General features: G+C 39.6%; 2 protein-coding genes and 1 long non-coding RNA gene across 15 annotated transcripts in view; 2 read left to right on the top strand and 1 right to left on the bottom strand.

The window, feature by feature from the left end:
* The first annotated feature begins 18 nt into the window (after positions 1-18).
* On the top strand, positions 19-3,842 carry cdnf (cerebral dopamine neurotrophic factor). Its single transcript, XM_067427988.1, has 4 exons — positions 19-186; positions 599-726; positions 945-1,086; positions 2,857-3,842. The coding sequence occupies exons 1-4, from the start codon at positions 99-101 to the stop codon at positions 3,045-3,047; spliced, it is 549 nt and encodes a 182-aa protein (XP_067284089.1). The 5' UTR covers positions 19-98; the 3' UTR covers positions 3,048-3,842.
* Positions 3,843-4,585: 743 nt separating this feature from the next.
* Positions 4,586-20,205, bottom strand: part of LOC137049513 (uncharacterized) — a 46,911-nt gene continuing 31,291 nt past the window's right edge. The window contains exons 3-5 of one of the 2 annotated variants that reach the window (XR_010899625.1): positions 9,036-9,278; positions 7,800-7,873; positions 4,586-5,033 (exon numbers count right to left, since the gene is read on the bottom strand). This is a non-coding gene — a long non-coding RNA (uncharacterized lncRNA). The remainder of the gene's footprint in view (positions 5,034-7,799; positions 7,874-9,035; positions 9,279-20,205) is intronic. The other variant, XR_010899626.1, reaches the window with a different exon arrangement.
* shank3b (SH3 and multiple ankyrin repeat domains 3b) overlaps positions 5,204-20,205 on the top strand; it is a 45,156-nt gene continuing 30,154 nt past the window's right edge. For 7 of the 12 annotated variants that reach the window (XM_067428044.1, XM_067428041.1, XM_067428042.1 and 4 more), the window contains exons 1-2: positions 5,204-5,457; positions 13,713-13,990. In XM_067428044.1, the coding sequence (XP_067284145.1) occupies positions 13,793-13,990 (198 nt within the window). In that variant the 5' untranslated portion in view covers positions 5,204-5,457; positions 13,713-13,792. The other 5 variants (XM_067428038.1, XM_067428039.1, XM_067428037.1 and 2 more) reach the window with 5 other exon arrangements.

Raw genomic sequence — 20,205 nt, 5'->3', positions numbered from 1 at the left:
ATTTAGAAACAGCTGAGAGCGACGCCTGTGGGTGTTGTGTGCTGGGTATTGAAGTTCCCTTAAAAGCCTGCACAAGCGCGTTTTAAGCGCACAGAGTCATGTCTTTAACCAACTCCTTGGCAACCCCGTTACTTTTGCTTTTATGTGTTGTTTTATTCTCAGTTACTGTTGCAGAAGAATGCGAAGGTGAGGTTTGGTCGGCTTGGCTTTCAATGCGCATGAACCCCTGAGTTTAAAAATAGCCACAGGGTTATTTTGCACAAGTGCATGACTGTTTTCACATAGTGAATATAACATATTTACTGAAGGAAGTCAATATTTAAGTGGCGAGTTTGGATTGCATACTGGCTAACAACCCCATATTATTGTAACACTAAATATGTCTTCTATTATACCTATATTTACAAATGGAAAACGATTTTTAAATTATATGATTTTATAATACAACCCACTTACAACTAGAAAACATTGCTTATGTTCTGCAGAACTATTACTAACTGTTATTACATAACTAATATATGATTTTTTTCCCTCCAGTATATCTCTCTCTCTCTCCATAAATCTCTGTTTATTATTTATATGCGTATGTGTTTTGCAGTGTGTGAGGGGTTTCTGGGGCGGCTTTATAACTCACTGGTGATCAGACACACAGAGCTGTCCCCAGAGCTGGTGGAGGAGGGTCTGATCAAAGCATGCGCTGAGACTACTGGGAAAGAGAATCGACTAGTAAGAACAGAAAAACAAGCACAGTTTTTTTTTTTATTCTTCTCGGTTGCTATATCCTGCAATATATACATAAATATATTGAATGCATGAGGTAATTCTTTCCTCTCTCAAGAATTGACTAAATGTAAAATGTGTACCTTGAATGCAATGTAAGTCGCTTTGGATAAAAGCGTCTGCCAAATGCATAAATGTAAATGTAAATAAATGTCTCACATCAGTGTTATTACCTGGGCGCCTCGAGTGATGCTGCAGCCAAAGTGACAGGTGAGGTGAGCCGCCCCCTCAGTGCACATGTTCCTGTCCACAAAATCTGCCAAAAACTTCAGCGCATGGATGGCCAGATCTGCGAGCTCAGATATGGTAGGGTGTACTCACATATAAGATCCTTTAAAGTCGGCATGAAATGGAAGTTGCAATAGTATTTTCTTCACTATTGTGATGTATAGCTAAATGAACCAGATTTAGTCCATGTCCAACTGATTTTGAACTGAATTTGGATGGTTGTGGTTTTGCTATTGCTGTGATGTCATGTGAGTGACAGGTTGTCCCGCCCTCACGACAGTAAACACTTTATCAGAGAAGAGATGTCACGGCAAGAGGGAGGGGAAATACTGAACATGTGCACAGATAAATCATTTATAGTAAATACTGCTGTATTCCATTAAAAAATAACCGTTCAATTTAGTTTTCATGGTGACTTTAAATGAAATTTCTGTCATCATGTACTCACCCTCATGTCATTCCAAGCCCGTAAGACTTTCATTCATCTTCGAAAAAATATTTTTGATGAAATCTGAGAGCTTTCTGTATTATGCTTCAAAGCGTCAAAGTAGTGGTTGCATGCAGCTGTCAATGGAGAAAAAAAGCTCTCAGATTAAAAAAAAACTAATCCATATGATTTGAGCGGTTTAGTCCAAATTTTCTAAAGAGACACGATCACTATATATGATGAAAAGATTCATCAACTCAAACATAAGTTGTGGTAAACGGAAGCTCAAACCTGTGTTATCCAACACGTTTGAGCTTCAGCGAGAACCAATGAGGTTCATTCTCGTGTTAAGCAGCACATTTGAGCTTCAGCGAGAACCAATGAGGTTGATTCTCGTGTTTAGCAGCACGTTTGAGCTTCAGCGAGAACCAATGAGGTTCATTCTCGTGTTAAGCAGCACATTTGAGCTTCAGCGAGAACCAATGAGGTTCATTCTCGTGTTACGCAGCACGTTTGAGCTTCAGCAAGAACCAATGAGGTTCATTCTTATGTTTAGCAGCACGTTTGAGCTTCAGCGAGAACCAATGAGGTTCATTCTCGTGTTAAGCAGTACATTTGAGCTTCAGCGAGAACCAATGAGGTTCATTCTTATGTTTAGCAGCACGTTTGAGCTTCAGCGAGAACCAATGAGGTTCATTCTCGTGTTAAGCAGCACGTTTGAGCTTCAGCGAGAACCAATGAGGTTCATTCTCATGTTTAGCAGCACGTTTGAGCTTCAGCGAGAACCAATGAGGTTCATTCTCGTGTTAAGCAGTACATTTGAGCTTCAGCGAGAACCAATGAGGTTCATTCTCATGTTTAGCAGCACATTTGAGCTTCAGCGAGAACCAATGAGGTTCATTCTCATGTTTAGCAGCACATTTGAGCTTCAGCGAGAACCAATGAGGTTCATTCTCGTGTTTAGCAGCACGTTTGAGCTTCAGCGAGAACCAATGAGGTTCATCATTTACGTGCATCAAGCAGGTTTGGTTGAGCTCCTGTTTATGTTCGCTGATCAAAGCTTATATGTGGGGGAAAAAATCACATATAAAGCAATCAAGTCTCTTCAGAAAATTGAGACCGCTCAATTAATATGGATTCATTTTACAATATCTTTATTGACTTTGAAACGTCAATGTGTCAGTGGAGTAGCTGTCAATGGAGGGACAGAAAGCTCTCATATTTCATCAAAAATATCTTAATTTGTGTTCTGAAGATAAACGAAGGTCTTACGTGTTTGGAACGACATGAGGGCGGGTAATTAATGACAGAATTTTCATTTTTGGGTAAACTGTCACTTTAAATGCATGAGGAATTGGAATATTTTGGAAATATTTGTCTCAATGATTTAAAAATGGAAATTTCTTTTCGTTCTGAAACAGAGCGTCTAGTTCTTGACTGGAGCAGGAACGCTTTGTCTAAAATGAGAGTGTTGGAGCTGAAGAGAGTCTTGGCCTCCTGGGGGGAGGAGTGCAGAGCCTGTCTGGAGAAGGATGAATTTATCAATCTCATCCAGGAGGTGGCCCCCAAACACAGCACAGCGCAGCACAGAACGCAAACGGAAGAGTTCTGAGGGCCTCCCCGTGCAGCTCCGTGCTGGGGAGACAGAGCTCTTATGAGAGGGCCTCCTTGTGCAGCTTCATGCTGGGGACACACAGCAGTGATGGGAAGGGCAGCACGTGCAGCTGCGCTCAGGGACACTTTTGATATTGCACTGAGACTCCTAACTTATAATGCTTTTCATAATATTAGTTACGCGAAGCCAATATGCGCAATATGTGCCACTTCCCCAGTGTCTCATTCTCCTGTACCGCTGTAAGCATCTTCCTGCATACTCAGAATAAATCATTAAGCTTTATTAGTTTCAGTGATTAAGAGGAGGCTCGCAGAGATGCTGGCTGTTTTACTTGTCCAACCATTTAATTTAAAAGGGACGAGCGCTGGTGTCAAGACCAATTCATACTCCAAGAGTCTCCTGTGTTTGCAGCTGTGGGTGAATTGCACAAAATTAAACGAAATCTATTAACTTGTCTGGATGATGTTTTAATCGAAAATCAAGGAGTAAGAAAATATATTATGCATAAACAACAAAAATGAAGCCTATTTTAGGAACATTATTATTTTTATGTTTGCATTGTTGTGACATTATGCACATTTTCCTTCCTAGTTCTCATTAGCATAATGCAATAATAATGAAAAGAAATCTCATTACTGTAATGCAGAAAATATACATCATGGTAGTATTTGTTGTAATGCCTTTATTTATGGTGATTTATGCTGAATTTAATTAGACAATAATTGTATTACAGTGTGAATCTCATGAGAATCACCACTGAGAATAATGGGGGAAATAAACAGAGAATTGAGGGTGAAAATATCATAATGAAAACAGTCCTTATGGTTCTAAAATAGCCTTTGTGATAAATATAAACATCCAAATTCATATTTATTAACATCCTATATAATATTATAAACATCCATGAATATATATATATATATATATATATATATATATATATATATATATATATATATATATATATATATATATATATATATATATATATATATATAGTTGTTGTTGTTTTTTTATGTCCTGTACTAAAGGTTTCTAAAGATTTCACTTTTTTAACTGCTTTTTTGCAGCTCTTTTAAATATTCTTTTTGGTGTTCCAGCATAAAAAACATCTGTAAACATATTATTGAAAATGTAGGGAGGAAGTGCTTAATACCTGTGGGAAAAACAAAACAAACAAACAAAAACGTAACATTCCTACAAATCTTTAGATAATTAATTTCTATTTTGGGTTAAAATGTAACCTGGACATTGGACCTGATTTTTGTGACATTAACCTGTGTGTGTGTGTGTGTGTGTGTGTGTGTGTGTGTGTGGGTGTGTGTAAGGATAGTAAAACTACCTACATTGTGGGAACCAGCCAGCGGTCCCCACTTTTCAAAAGGTTTATAAATCATACAGGATGAGTTTTTTTGGGAAAGTAAAAATGCAGAATGTTTCCTGTGATGGGTAGGTTTAGGGGCAGGGGCAGTGTAGGGGGATAGAAAATACGGTTTGAACAATATAAAAACCATTACGCCTATGGAATGTCCCCATATGTCACAAAAACAAACGTGTGTGTGTGTGTGTGTGTGTGTGTGTGTATTTCTTAATCCGATATAGTGTCAGTTGTATCAAATTTGTAGATACAAGCGTGCGTATTACATAATTGTATGACCTCTCGTAAGGAGGATCGTATTGTTGTGACTTTTTCCCCATACACACACGGAACAAAAGACGCCCACACAACAGTGCTGATGTTTACATCTGCCGTGTTGCCATGGCGAATCACGGAACCTTTCATCCCCGGCTTCTGATGCTACAGGATTTTGCTGACAAACTTTTTATGTCATAAAACAGAACCAATCAGCCACGAGTCCATCGGCTGTGCTCTTTCTCTCTCTTCTCTCTTTTCCTCTCTTCTCCTCTCTCCCCCCACCTCCAGGCTTTCTCATTCACAATCCCCCTTTTTTGCCATCCAGATCTGCTGTTCTCCTGTAATAGCTGTAGAGAGAGAGAGGGAGAGAGAAAGAGAGAGAGACTGTGAGTGAGATTCAGGCCTTGCCCACGCAAAGAAGTGGGAGACTGAACCTCTCTCTATACTCTCTCTCTCTCTCTCTCTCTCATGCACACACACACACACACACAGTGTATCATGCTTGCACTGTGTGGGCTGAGCTGAGCATTCCTGTCATACAGTAACAGTCTCTCTGCCTCCGCACTCTCTCTCTCTCTTTCCCTCTCTCTCCCTCTATTTCTCTCTTTCCCTTTCCCTCTATCTCTCCTCTTTTCTCCCTCTCTTCTCTTTCTCACACACATACGTTCCAAATACACACATTAGCACACTTATATACACTTTCACAGACCAGAGACGGACCCTCGTAGAGGAAGTCGAGATGGTGTGGAATGTGTGCCCTGGTTTTATTAGGTAAGTTTAACGATTTCCAGCACATCCTTGGGTGAATTGTGTGTGCGCTAGGGTTGCTTGAATGTATTTAAGTGTGTGTTTGTTGAAAGATAAGATTAATTTGTGTCTTTTCAGGCTCTCTGTGTGTCATATTTTGTCAGCGCACCTCTGTACGGCGGCTCGATGCGGATATTTTCATTGGGCATCACTACAGGGATTACTGAACACTTTTTCCTAACAGGCAAAATGTGGCTGTGTGTGTGTGCGTATGCATGAGGATGTGTGAATGAGTGTTGCGCTCACTCTATATAGGTCTTCTTCAGGCGAAGCCTAATCTCGCTGATTGGAAACTGATTTGCGTTGAGTTGAATTTTGCAGAATACACAGATGTCGCCCAGGCCTCTTACCTTCTTTACCTGTCACTCTCTTACATCCTAATTTCTGTCGTGACTGAGGCCAATCTATTCAGCCCTAACGCCCACACATTAAGCCATCACACTGTCTGTTTCTTCCTGAAATTGCTCTCTCTTCTATATTCCCCTTCTCAATCTCCCCTCTCTTTAAACATCTGTGTGATGCACGTGCACGAGCGCGCCTTGAGTCTTTTGCACACCCGTCAGGAGGTGCAGGAGGATGCTCGCACCAGATTTATGCTTTGGCCCTTTAAAAGCGGGCAAAGTTTCCTGGTGAACCATTTTTCTGGTTGCCATAGTGATGAGCAAGGACTTGGAGAGGTGCAGTGGTACTGGGATGCAGTGACAGCTCTTAGCATGTGAATTCTCACACTGAGATATGGAGATGCGCTGAGACTCTGAACAGAGACGGCGGTGAGGTGAGACGCCCACGCGCGCACGCACATCATTATTGCTCACAGCTCTCTTTGGCTGATCATACTGTCCCTGGATCCTCAAAAGGAGGAGGAAACCATGTGGGGATGAGTGTGTGAGAGAGAGGGGATGTGTGTGTGTTTGCGTGTGCAACAATGAATGCTGGGGTGTGTGGTTGCTCTATGCAGAAGTTTTGCATTTAGGAGAATTTTCTTAAGGTTGTCTTGCATGTGCATATTAAATCAAGATTTTAAAACTTAGAAACATCACTTAAAATTGCCTTCATTGCTCTGACCTCTTAGATGGTCAATAAGGTCGACACTTTCTTATGAGGAAAACATATTCACTATTAACTACAACTTTTGCCTCATAAACTCATAATTTAGTGCTTATTAATAGTTTTTGTAATGTTTGAGTTTAGATATTGGGTAGGTTTTAGGGATGTAGAATAAGATCATGAAGAATATAGCATTAATATGTATAATGCTTGACAATATAACTGAACCCTTAACTAAAGGTCTCAGTGAACCTATAGTGTATAAGATTTTTAGGAAATGTGTAATTGGCATGAAATCTGTTCTTCGTTGTGGTGTGCTATACTTCAAATCTTGCATTATTATTTTTTATACAGTTTTTATGACAGTGTCTGGTTTTGATGACATATAATGACTACACTACATGGAATATTTATATTGTAATATTAAAAACTAATGTATTTATTTGTCTAAGTACTGAACTATTTAAATCAGTTGCAAAACAGCTAAAGGATTCGTTAAAAAGTCAAATCGATTAATCGCATCGTGTGTGTTTGTGTAATATAATGTGTGGACTGGGTATAATTATTATGTGCATTTGAATACACACACATCCATGTATATATTTAAGAAATATTTGCATGCTATATATATTTATATAGTATAAAAATTCTTATTAAATATACACATGCATGTGTGTGTATTCAAATATACATAATAATTATACCCAGTCCACACACATATATTATGTAAACATTAACTTTTATTTTGGATTTGATTCATTGTTTGACAGCCCTAAAAGGATTATTTAAAAAAACTTAAATGTTATTAAATTTGCAATTTCAAACCAACAATTTCAGGATTTTGCAGTGGTTGCATTGATTTCTGCACAGTCAGCCACACACTCAAAAAAGTAAATTTGTGACATTGATCATGTGACTCTCAGACGGTCACATGCTTTTCCATTGAAGCTCAAGATGCTCATCTCAAATCACACTTAAAGAACATGAGCATCATAATCTGACACAAAGCAGCTCGAGTGCTGCTGTCCTTAAATCAAAAGGAGAACAAATCAAATGCTAAGACAGTCTAAAATTTTCACACAAATTGTTATATAATGTGTAATGAAGTAATTTTAACAAATTAATAAAAGTTAATATACATGTTATTTGTCAAGCTGCCCCAAAACAGCCAAATGAATACATTTAGTGTGTTTCAGAGGGAGATCTTGAAGATACATTTTAAGAAGTCTGCAGCCTTATAACTTCAGTCAAGTTCTTACCCACAGATCCAGGCGTGAAGGTGTGTCTTATGTAACAGAGAAGCAGCACACTCGTGTGATTTCTCCTTGATCTGCTGAAATCAAAAGGAAATGAAATCTATCAGGACTTTGTGCAGCTGTCATATATCGCAACACCTTCATATCCAATTTCAAATACTGATATATTCAGCTTTAAAGAACTATACACAAGCGACTACAATATTAGTGCTATATCATGCATTTTTGTAATTGTGTTACAGAGGCCCTCCTAGTGTGCGGTGGAAATACAAACGTTACTGTTCTGTAACCGTGTGTGTGTGTGTGTGAGATTTGTAGGAAGGAGTGTGGGTGTCGGTAGGATTTATTTCTGTTTCACATTCATGTGTGTGAGGTGAATTTTTGTATCGCCCGAGGAAAGAGCGGAGTTATCAGAGGCGTGCAGCCTTTCCTATACATCCTGCAAAAACATCCCGAGGAGCCTCGGCCCAAACCAGCCAGGAAGAAGGGCAGGAAGTTGGGCTGAGATCACGGGAAGTAAATTACAAAGCCAGAAGGGCTTAGTATGAAAACAGGTCCAGTGGAAGTTTTTGGAGACCGTAGCCACGTCACTTTAAAGAAATGATAGTGGTGCTTTGGATTTGTGTGTGTGTGTGGGGGCATGTTTTTGTGACGTATGAGGACACAAATGTGTATAATGACATGGGTAGGACATAGGTATTACAAGGAGAGGGTGGAATATGAGGACATTGGCCATGTCCCCACTTTTCAAAATGCTTATAAATCATACAGGATGAGTTTATTTGAGAAAGTAAAAATGCAGAATGTTTCCTGTGATGGGCAGGTTTAGGGGCAGGGGCAGTGTAGGGGGATAGAAAATACGGCTTGAACAGTATAAAAACCATTACGCCAATGTCCCCATGTGTCACAAAAACAAATGTGTGTGTGTGTGTGTGTGTGTGTGTGTTAGTGAGAATATGTGGGAGTTTCAATGATCCTGTATTTAAAATTGATGGGATTATGAAGGTTTTTATATTTCTTCATTCAGTCTGGCATCATTTTTGGTGTGACCGCAACATGCTTTGATTAATGCATTATCAAACACCATGCATAAATAACATCTCTTATTTATCCAATCAAAGCACATAAAATCCCTTGTTGCTACCTTTTATCCACTTCAAATTTACAGAGGTACTTGAACGGCTCGATTGAGATGTGCTAGTTATTCAACCAGAATTTTGTATTTAAGCGTAGCCTCACCTGTGGTGTTTTTAGAGACATTGCTGATTGGTTGAGACACTGGAACCCTTGCTGTTTATTGGTGGAGGTCCACAAACAATGCTTTTGGTTGGTTGAGATGGTTTGAGATGGTCTGGAGACCTTCCTGCTGTAATTTCCTCTTTCCTACTGGTTTTCCTGCTCGGGAATATTCAGCATCAGGGCTGGGCTTTAAGTGTCCTGAAATCTCAGACTTCTGAGGGAGCGCCGGGACATTCGGCCCTGCTATTTTACAAACACAAAGCACACATTGTGGAATACTGGCAGACAACATTGGAATAAAGACGGAAAGCTCCGAAAAGTTTGATCGTAACAGGAAGCCTCACATGGGAAGTCGAGGTCAAAGGTGAACTCCTCCTTTTTTTCCATTGTTATTCAATATTTCAAGCTTTTTAGTGGTATTTGCTAAAGCAAGTATGATTATTAATATTGCTCATACTAGCAGGGATTTGAACAAACCCCTAAAACTAAATGCTAACCTTTGGCATGCAACTTGTCTGTTTTGCGCTATGAATGATGATGTGGATTGTTAGAGAGTTGTGCTATTACTTTTCAAAGTAATTTTGCCTGCCAGAATCAATGATAAAATGCCTACACTGGAGGGAACATGCCAGAATATCTTGCCTTATGGGTGTGTACTGCTTGAGCCAGTAAGCAATAACCCGGTACACCCTAACAACCACTTAACAACTTCCTAGAAACCACTTGCGAACTTCCTTGCATCATGGGAATGGCAGCTTCTGTACCTTTTTTTAATTATTTTATGAAAATACACATATGGTTACAACTATTTCTTAAAAGAATCTCTGTATTACTTCCGTTCATGCAATTGATTATTAATGATCGTAGAGCTTGATATTTCAGTACTTTAGTACTGAGTTTCATCTCAGGTCTACATTTCTGCTTGTCATGTAGTGTAACAATGCCGACGCCGATTATACTTACTCTTTACGGGGATTTTCCATCTCATGTTCTCTGTGACAATGTCTGTTACATAATAGAGGACTTCCCTTCTGTCTCTGTGGACAATAGTCAAGAGTGTCTGAAATGTTTTAGCTTGTGTGTGATTGCATTGGAATGAGTGAGTAGGTGGACGGCTACATGTGGCCGGCTGTGATAATAGTATGGTAAAAGAATGAGTGTGTGATACGGCATTATTCCTCCGTTGAGTCTTAGTATGGCTGAGAATGTGGAAGGAATTTAACCCACTGATGCTTTCGAAATGCATTTTACTCCAAAACAATAATATTCCAATGTTTTCATTTCATCAAAATAGTGTGTTCTGAGACAGCACTAGCATCTTTCCATTCAGACATTGATTTCCCATAAAGGTGAGCTATTTCTCTGGAAGCCCAATTAATAATATTCAAGAGATGTTTCATTTTAAGTTTTTAATATATATATATATATATAAAACCTGTTCACAGAATGTTCTTGGATCCAAACTTTTCTGTAACTTTAAATAAAATTCTAGTGCTGGGTAAAAAACATTGATTTCTCAAATTGAATCGATTCTTATTTTTATGAACCGATACAGATTCTTAAAAACCAAGAATCAACCTTTTAGTCTAGGCAGTTTTAAATTGATTGAAGGGTTACTTCAGCGATTAGCATATGGCTTTGACTCAGTAGAAACCCTGGAGTATATTCGGATATTCGCGCGGCGACTCACTCATTATATTGAACAGACACGTTCAGATTTTAATTGTAGTGTCTGTTCTCTAACTGAACTGATTTTATGAAAATGAACGCGGTGGGAAAGACATCCAGTCATTCAGTAGCGGTGGCTTTAGGAGTGGACGAATAGCGCAGCTAAGCATTCTGGGAATTGTTGTCTTTCATCCCCATGAGACAAAAATACATTTTCTGCATATTCTCAGTCTAGAAAGCACCAAATTCAAAAATAATTTCACATTTCTACTACATTGATGACCCAGTTTAAATACAGATTCATCTTCCCAGCTCTGAAGTACCCCTTTAAGAAATAGCGCCCATCTAATAATTGCAATATGTTTTTATGCTTTTTAACTTTTGATATGAAAAAGTCTCAGAATTTAAATTCTAAAATTTTGATTGCAAAATGTAAAAAATAAACAATGTCTTGGCGCTCTTTAATGTGGTGTGATAGATTGCTGAATTGCCTCAGATCACGCACTGCGCACGTAAACCGATCATCTCTTCTGATTAACTACTAGTTACAGCACAAAATAAACACGAAATGAACATTAGAAGGTATGTTGAAAGAAAGTCAAATTTACTGAAATCCATATTATGCCTCATGTAATCGCTTATTCTGTGTTTCAACCGCAGAAATAAACGTCAATAAACCGCTTAATTGTAAACAATATGTAAATGTTGTAACATTTCAAATTAAGACTAGTGAGGAGCTTTTTGCTAAATGTAAATGCACTATATTGCATTTTAATATTATACTGTTCTTCGGTATTCAAAGCATGTTATAAATAAATTCGTAAAGTTATGAAAGCACCCTTAAATATTTACATTAAAAAACGATGTAGAAACATAATTATGTAATTATAAGGTTAGTATTATAACTTTATTATAAAAACTTCCTTGTGTAATTAAATGTTTGTTAAATACAAAACCATTAATTTTAACCTTCAATATTATTGTAATATAGTAACTGACTCCCTGTATATGTTACAGCATTAGTTGAATTTTTTGTACTTGAGAAAATTTGCCTTGTATTGTATCAGATATACACTGATATAAGGCATAACACTATGACCACCTTGCTAATATCGCGTTGCCTTTACTGTCAAAACAGCCCTGGCCCGTTGAGGTATGGACTCCACTAGAACCCTAAAGGTGTGGTATCTGGCACCAAGATGTTAGCAGCAGATCCTTTAAGTCATGTAAGTTGCGAGGTGGGGCCTCCATGGATCGGACTTGTTTGTTCAGCACATCCCACAGATGCTCGATTGGATTGCGATCTGGGGAATTTGGAGGTCAAGTCAACACCTCAAACTTGTTGTTGTGCTCCTCAAACCATTCCTAAACCATTTTTGCTTTGTGGCAGGGCACATAAACCAGCTGTAAGAGACCTCAGCCACCAGGGAATACAGTTTCCATGAAAGGGTGTACATGGTCTGCAACAATGCTTAGGTAGGTGGTACTTCCACATGGTCAAAGTAACTTCCATATGGATGGGAGGATCCAAGGTTTCATTGCCCAAAGCATCACACTGCTTCTGCTGGGCTGCCTTTTTCCCATAGTGCATCCTGGTGCCATGTAATGCACACGTACCTGGCTATTCACGGGATGCAAAAAAAAAAACGTGATTCACCAGACCAGGCCCCTTTCTTCCATTGCGCCGTGGTCCAGTTCTAATGCTCACGTATAGGGGTCAGCATGGGCACCCTGACTGGTCTGCGGCTATGCAGCCCCATACGCAAACAAACTGAGATACTCTGTGTATTCTGACACCTTTCTATCAGAACCAGCATTAACTTCTTGAGCAATCTGAGCTACAGTAGCTCGTCTGTTTGATCAGACCACATGGTCCAGCCTTCGCTCCTAATTCGCATCAATGAGCCTTGGCCGCCCATGACCTTGTGGCCGGTTCTCCACTGTTCCTACCTCAGACCACTCTTGATAGATACTGACCACTGCAGACCGGGAACAGCCCACAAGAGCTGCAGTTTTGGAGATGCTCTGACCCAGTCGTCTAGCTATCACAATTTGTCCCTCTTCAAATTGCTCAAATCCGTAAACTTGCCACTTTTTCCTGCTTCTAACACATCAACTCTGAGGACAAAATATTTACTCGCTGCCTAATATATCCCACCCACTAACAGGTGCTGTGATGAAGAGACAATCAGTGTTATTCACTTCACCTGTCAGTGGTCATAATATCAAAAAGAATCTATATCAAATTGAATCGTGAAATTTGTGTCAATATCCAGCACTATAAAATTCACAATATAGACAGACATATAGGGTAAAAAGTAATCGCCTATGATGGTTTGAATGCAACACCACACCCTGACTGATTAAAAATGACATTTTGAAGTGGACATCGTCATGCTTCAGGGGGTTTAGTATTTGAAGCCCGTGTCAAGATTATGCTTGTTGCTTGTGATGCTGTAGGAGAGACGGCGGTGAGTGTGTGAGATTTTGCACAGCTGTCTCTAAAGAGGAAGTGGTAGCGCACCAGAACAAGCAAAGTGATGAGTTGCCATGGTAACTTGGGATGCAGGGTTCCCTCAATTTCCATTATTCCCAAGTGGATCTGCTTCACAGTGTCCATGGCAACCACTCACAACCAATGGAGTTCCTCTCTCTCTCTCTCTCTCTCTCTCTCTCTCTCTCTCTCTCTCTCTCTCTCTCTCTCTCTCTCTCTCTCTCTCTCTCTCTCTCTCTCTCTCTTCTCACTGTATCTTTCAAACTCTCTCATCCTGTCATTTCATCTTGATTTGTGATTTGTGGTAAAATGTCATCTCCATGCTTACATAAAGACGTCATAACCTGTCACACTTTGACATTATTAGCCACAAAATGATTGGGTGTGTATTATAAAATAGCTCTGCATACATGCTATCTATACAGATGCATCAAATATCAGATCTTACAAATTCAACATAAACCAGTGCATTAGAATGAGTTTGACTGAAAATGCAGGTGTATGTTGTGTTGTAGGGTTGTGAGGCCGGCGTGTTGAGCAGAACGCACACACACTCACGCACACACACACCCACACACACACACTCTCCCGGAGCATGCCTATCAGTCCACCTGCCGACGGCAAACATGAGGCTCTCGACCGGCAGCGGCAACAACACGCCCCTACCAACGGTAACCACGGAGATGACAGCATTCGGGCCTCTCCTGGGTCTAAATCTACCTCCGAATCTATGGAGGATCTCCACGGAAACGCAGCCGTCATCCGCATCGGAATTCCTGATTTGCAGCAAACGGTGAGTACTGTGCTCTCACACACATATGCATATGCAGGCTCATTTTTGTCTTTGAAATGTCTGCACTGCAGCACAGGAGAGTAGAGAGTGGCAGTGATTGGTACAGACCGAGTTGTTGATTCTGCGTGGGAGTAAGGGGTGTGTGACAGAGGCTTTACAGCATGTCGTCTACATGTACGCGTGTGTTTCTGTGCCAGCATCTACAGGCATGTTTGTTCAAAGATGTCGTTTGCATGCACAAAAGTGGACTTTTTTTTTTTAAATTTGCACTTTTCAATTATGTTCAATATAATATGGAACATGTTTACATAATCCTGCCAAATACATAATTCACCGAATACACCAGGGCTCCAGACAGACACTTGAGAAAAGTAGTGTCACCAAATTCTACAGATTGTGGCATAAAGGTAATGTAATCATAAAATTGATATTATTTTGCATTGATAAGTGCAGTAACTAATAATAGTTTATTGTAAATTCTAATTTGACTGAAAAGCACTGAGCATGAGTTGAGATGCAGATAACATGTACTTTTATTAACAACGGTAATGTAAAACAAATATTTATAGGTTACATTTTTTTATTTATTTTTTGTCATCCCATTAACCATAACGGTTACACTTTATTTTGATAGTCCACTTTAGACATTCTACTAACTATAAGTAACTTTGCAACAACATGTCAGCTAACTGTCATTAGAGTATTTGTAGACTGTCTGGTTAATATTTACTAAAACTTTATTTTGTCGGTCCCCCAACAGACATTCTACTGACTACAAGTAAATTGGCAACTACAATTCAACTTATTCTACTAACCCGAACCCTAACACCTAACCATAACCTACCAGTCTACTGACAGTATGCTAATACTCTAATGAGAGTTAGCCGACATGTAGTTGCAAAGTTACTTATAGTTAGTAGAATGTCTAAAGTGTACTATCAAAATAAAGTGTAACCAAAATGGTATTTAAACTGAAAAATATTTAGAACTTTTAAGTGCTGGAAAAAGTGTGAACTGAGGCTTTTTAAAACAATTACAATTTTGAAAGGTCTTACAAACCCTGAAATGAATAAAGTAAAAACATTAGACAATTTCTGCCTTAATACCATGGTTACAGTTAGCATCATTACATTAAATCCTTGATGAATGTTGTGATTTGTGGATTGAAAAGCCTTCTATAACTTATTTGTTCATGGCACAGTGTTTCTCCTGGTTTGTACATCGGCGCTGTTTAATGTAATATCTATAATGTTGGGGAGTAACTATAGTTACATGTAACCGCATTACAAGATTTAATTACAAAATAAATGTAACTGTAATCCGTTACAGTTACTGAGACCAAAATGTGTAATTCAAAGTTACTAACTGTAATGTTAACAATTACAAGGAGTTGATCTGAAAGTTTTCTGTAAAAAGCTAGGATATGTTGAATAATATTAATTTGTTGCTGTGCCTGTTTTTGATGTGCACGATGTCTCCTTCTATTTAAAGGCTGTTTAGTAAAGCAAAACTATTCTGATGCTTTTGATTGGCTCTCTCATTTGAATTTTCGTACACCAATCCACATTGCCGGTGAAAGATTTCATCTACAACCTGTCTGAGAGATACCACCATGGCGAGTTATAAAAATGTCTTCCAGTGCTGGAAAATCATTTCATCCAGCAATCAAAAAAGGGCACACATATAACAGTTTAATGCAGTTCAAAATATGTTTGCCAGCTATTCAAATTAAATGGTTATATCATAATTCAAGTAATGAAAGATTTTGAACGTCTGACAGTAATCTGCGTTGAGTACTATTGTAAAGTTTACCCCTTGCATGATTTAAATATTTGAAAATAATTAACAGTTGAAAACATGTAGAAAAGCAGTTAAAATGTATAAGTTACATTAATAAAGTAATTTAAATAGTTACACTACTTATTGCATTTTACATAGGGTAACTTGTAATCTGTAACCCATTACATTTCCAAAATAACCTTCCCAGCAATGTTTAAAACAGAAATCTGCACTGAATTGAAATGCTTCTCACTAGATCTTGCAGCAATGTAACTAATACTGAGACAAATTGAAATGCTTTCTCAGCAGATCTCCCAGCGAGATCAGCCTGCGAGTAAACCGTTTGGGTCCGAGCCGATCAATGGATATTAGCGCTGAGCATCTCAAATGAAAATGGCGGTTTCGTTTTCTTTGCTATTAGATGTTTTTCATATGCAACAGAAATGGCAGCTCTTATCAGTTGGGCAACGTGATGGTTGCACAACTACGACCTCTAAATTTACTTGGCAAGAACAAAGTTCCCTATCTGGAGTCCTGTACACACATTATACCTTGCTCCTTCTTCCAGAGTAACTCCCTGCTTTCAGTCAATAGTAATGTCCGATGGGGGTACTTTGAAGATTAGTTTTGTATTTTGCGCAGCTATACCACCCTGTAGCCCAAGACTGGTTTCCCACTGAAGCTAAGCAGGGCTGAGCCTGGTCAGTTTTTGGATGGGAGACCTCCTGGGAAAACTAGGTTGCTGCTGGAAGAGGTGTTAGTGAGACCAGCCGGGGGTGCTGTTCACTCTGTGGTCTGTGTGGGTCCTAACACCCCTGTATAGTGATGGGGACACTTTATTCTCAAAAACCACAATCCTTAAGATGAGACATTAAACCGAAGTCCTGTCTTCTGTGTTTAACTCCACTTTTAGGCATAGGCCCTGTCCCAAATGCACCCTAAACACTCACGGTCTTCCTGTGAATCTGCACTTTTATGATGTAACACCACTTTGACTGTCGGGAAGAAGTCTGCTGTGGAGCTCACTTCAGTGTGGGCTCGGCAAAAGTATGCATCGACCACAAAAGGGGACACTAGGAAGTACCCTTCGGAAGCCTAAAATAACAAATTGGACAGACCTACATAAAGTCTTGTGGACTTAAGAGTGTGTAAATCATGGAGTAATTTTCTTTTTTTCGGTGAACTATCACTTTAAGACATTCAAGGTGTATATTAAATAATTTCCTGGCTCTTCCAAGCTTTATTATGGCAGTGAATAGCGAATTCGATTTTGAAGTCCAAAAAAATGCATCCAACCATCATAAAAGTAATCCACATGGCTCCGGGAGTTTAATAAAGCCCTTCTGAAGCAAAACGATGGGTTTATGTGAGAAAAATCTAAAAAAAACTTATATATTAATTAAAACTTTATCTAGCCACAGGAGGTCACACGCCAGTGTACCTTTTGTGCCGGTCCCAAGCCCGGATAAATAGAGAGGGTTGTGTCAGGAAGGGCATCCGACGTAAAATTTTTGCCAAATCCATTATGCGAATCACGAATATGACGAAGAATATGAAGAAGTTAGCTAGGAAGAAGTGGGACAGTGAGAGGACGGAGGAAAGTAGACAGGAATATAGGGTGATGCAGCGTGAGGTTAAGATAGAGGTGGCAAAGGCCAAACAGAGAGCGTATGAGGACATGTATGCAAGGTTAGATAGTAAGGAAGGTGAGAGGGATGTGTATCGGTTGGCGAGGCAGAGGGATAGAGATGGAAAGGATGTGCAGCAGGTTAGAGTGATTAAAGATAGACATGGAAATGTTTTGACGGCTGACAGGAGGATGAGGGAAAGTTGGAAGGAGTACTTTGAAGAACTGATGAATGAGGAAAATGACAGGGAGAGAAGAGTTGTAGAGGCAAATATTGTTGACCAGGAAGTAGAAAGTATTAGCAAGGGTGAAGTTAGAAGAGCTTTGAAGAGGATGAAGAGAGGAAAGGCAGTTGGCCCTGATGACATACCAGTGGAGGTATGGAAGTGTCTAGGAGAAATGGCAGTAGAGTTTTTAACTAGGTTGTTCAACAAGGTCTTAGAGAGTGAGAGGATGCCTGAGGAATGGAGGAGACGTGTTTTGGTGCCGATTTTTAAGAACAAGGGAGATGTGCAGAGTTGTGGAAACTATAGAGGTATTAAGCTGATGAGCCATACAATGAAGTTATGGGAAAGAGTAGTGGAAGCAAGGCTAAGGGGAGAAGTGGACATTTGTGAGCAGCAGTATGGTTTCATGCCAAAAAAAGAGCACTACAGATGCATTATTTGCTTTGAGAATGTTGATGGAGAAGTACAGAGTAGGTCAGAAAGAGCTGCATTGTGTCTTTGTAGATTTAGAGAAAGCATATGACAGAGTGCCAAGAGAGGAGCTGTGGCAATGTATGAGGAGGTCTGGAGTGGCAGAGAAGTATGTTAGAGTGGTACAGGATATGTATGAGAGCAGTAGGACAGTGGTAAGGTGTGCCGTAGGTGAGACAGAGGACTTCACCGTGAAGGTGGGACTGCATCAAGGATCGGCTCTGAGCCCCTTCTTGTTTGCAGTGGTGATGGACAGGCTGACAGATGAGGTCAGAAAGACATCTCCATGGACTATGATGTTTGCGGATGACATTGTGATCTGTAGTGAGAGCAGGGAGCAGGTGGAGGAAAGTCTAGAGAGGAGGAGGTTTGCTCTGGAGAGGAGAGGAATGAAGGTTAGCCACAGCAGGACAGAATACATGTATGTGAATGAGAGGGAACCAAGTGGAACAGTGAGGTTACAGGGAGAAGAGGTATAGAAGGTGCAGGATTTTAAGTACTTAGGGTCAACAGTCCAGAGCAATGGGGAGTGTGGAAAAGAGGTGAAGAAGCGTGTGCAGGCAGGTTGGAATGGGTGGAGAAAAGTGTCAGGTCTGTTGTGTGATAAAAGTATACCAGCAAGAATGAAAGGAAAGGTGTACAGAACAGTAGTGAGACCAGCGATGTTGTATGGTTTGGAGACAGTTGCACTGAGGAAAAGACAAGAGGAAGAGCTAGAGGTAGCAGAGCTGAAGATGTTGAGCTTCTCTTTGGGAGTGACAAGGATGGATAGGATCAGGAATGAGTACATCAAAGGGACAGCACATGTGAGATGTTTTGGAGACGAAGTTAGAGAGGCCAGGTTGAGATGGTTTGGACATGTTCAGAGGAGGGAGAGTGAATACATCGGTAAAAGGATGCTGAGGTTAGAGCTGCCAGACAGGAGGTCAAGAGGAAGACCAAAGAGGAGGTTTATGGATGTAGTGAAGGAGGACATGAGGGTAGTCGGTCTGAGAGAGGAGGATACACAGGATAGAAATAGATGGAGGCAGTATTGATGAACAGATGATTCGCTGTGGCAACCCCTGAAGGGAATAGCCGAAAGAAGAAGAAGAAGATATTAACTAAAACTTTAAAAACTAAAATAACTAGTTTCTGCACTGTAAAAATCCAACTTATGTTTTATTTGAAAAATTCAGCTTTTAAAGTGTATTCAACTATTTAAAATGAAAAAAGTTTTTCAGTTTTTACAACTATTGACCCTAAGTTGAGAAAACTCAAAAATGTTTTGGAGCTGTATGCCTTAAACTTTTATAGTGGTTTTTTTTTTTAAATTATTATTATTTTTATTTTTATTTTTACAATGTGGGCAGACAACTTATGCCAAAGGACCCATGAGGCAATGTAGGATTAGCATCAGCTTTGACACGTCTTGTGGTTCAAACAAATATGGGTTGGACAACAAATTCAAGCTCCTCTTTTCTTATATCTATATCCTTCAACATTTCTCTGTAAAAATTCTTATTTTAGACTTCTAATTCCTGACCGGTGTTTTGTTTTGCTCTATCCTCTGCGGTTACGCGATTGTCAATGTCACACGTCACGTGAAGGGTTACTCTTTCGCAGTAAACCAATGCGTACGTCTGTCAGTTGGAAGCTAGTTTGTTTTTTAAAGTTTTAATATGGATATTTTCCTCACACAAATGCATTGCTTTGCTTCAGAAGGCCTTTATTAACCCCCCAGAGCTGTGTGGATATCTTTTATGATGGATGGATGCACTTTTTTGGGCTTCAAAATCAAATCCTCTATTCACTGCCATTATAAAGCTTAGAAGAGCCAGGACATTATTTAATATATCTCCGATTGTATTCGTCTGAAAGAAGAAAGTCATATTCCTAGGATGGCTTGAGGGTGGGTAAATCATGGGGTAATTTTCATATTTTGGTGAACTAACCCTTTTAACGGACACACGCACGCTGCAGCCGTTGTAAGTCCACAAGACCAAAAGTGGGACAGGGCCATAAACTTCCCTATAACTTCCCCTCAGGGAACCCCGTCACCATTTTGAAGTGCATTTAACTTCATCACATGGACGAGGAAAGTTTATTATGACAGGCCTTTGACCCCTCGA

The sequence above is a fragment of the Pseudorasbora parva genome, chromosome 20, assembly GCF_024679245.1.
Source record: "Pseudorasbora parva isolate DD20220531a chromosome 20, ASM2467924v1, whole genome shotgun sequence".
Lineage (NCBI taxonomy): Eukaryota > Metazoa > Chordata > Actinopteri > Cypriniformes > Gobionidae > Pseudorasbora > Pseudorasbora parva.
Note: the sequence above shows the minus strand (reverse complement) of the source record. Positions and strands in the feature narration are given on the sequence as shown.

What these genes read in the sequence shown, in the direction of transcription:
- cdnf (XM_067427988.1), top strand. Translation starts at nt 99, where the DNA reads ATGTCTTTAACCAACTCCTTGGCAACCCCGTTACTTTTGCTTTTATGT. An exon ending in TGTTGCAGAAGAATGCGAAG is followed by an intron (nt 187 to 598) that starts GTGAGGTTTGGT and finishes TGTGTTTTGCAG; the next exon opens with TGTGTGAGGGGTTTCTGGGG. An exon ending in GATCTGCGAGCTCAGATATG is followed by an intron (nt 1,087 to 2,856) that starts GTAGGGTGTACT and finishes GTTCTGAAACAG; the next exon opens with AGCGTCTAGTTCTTGACTGG.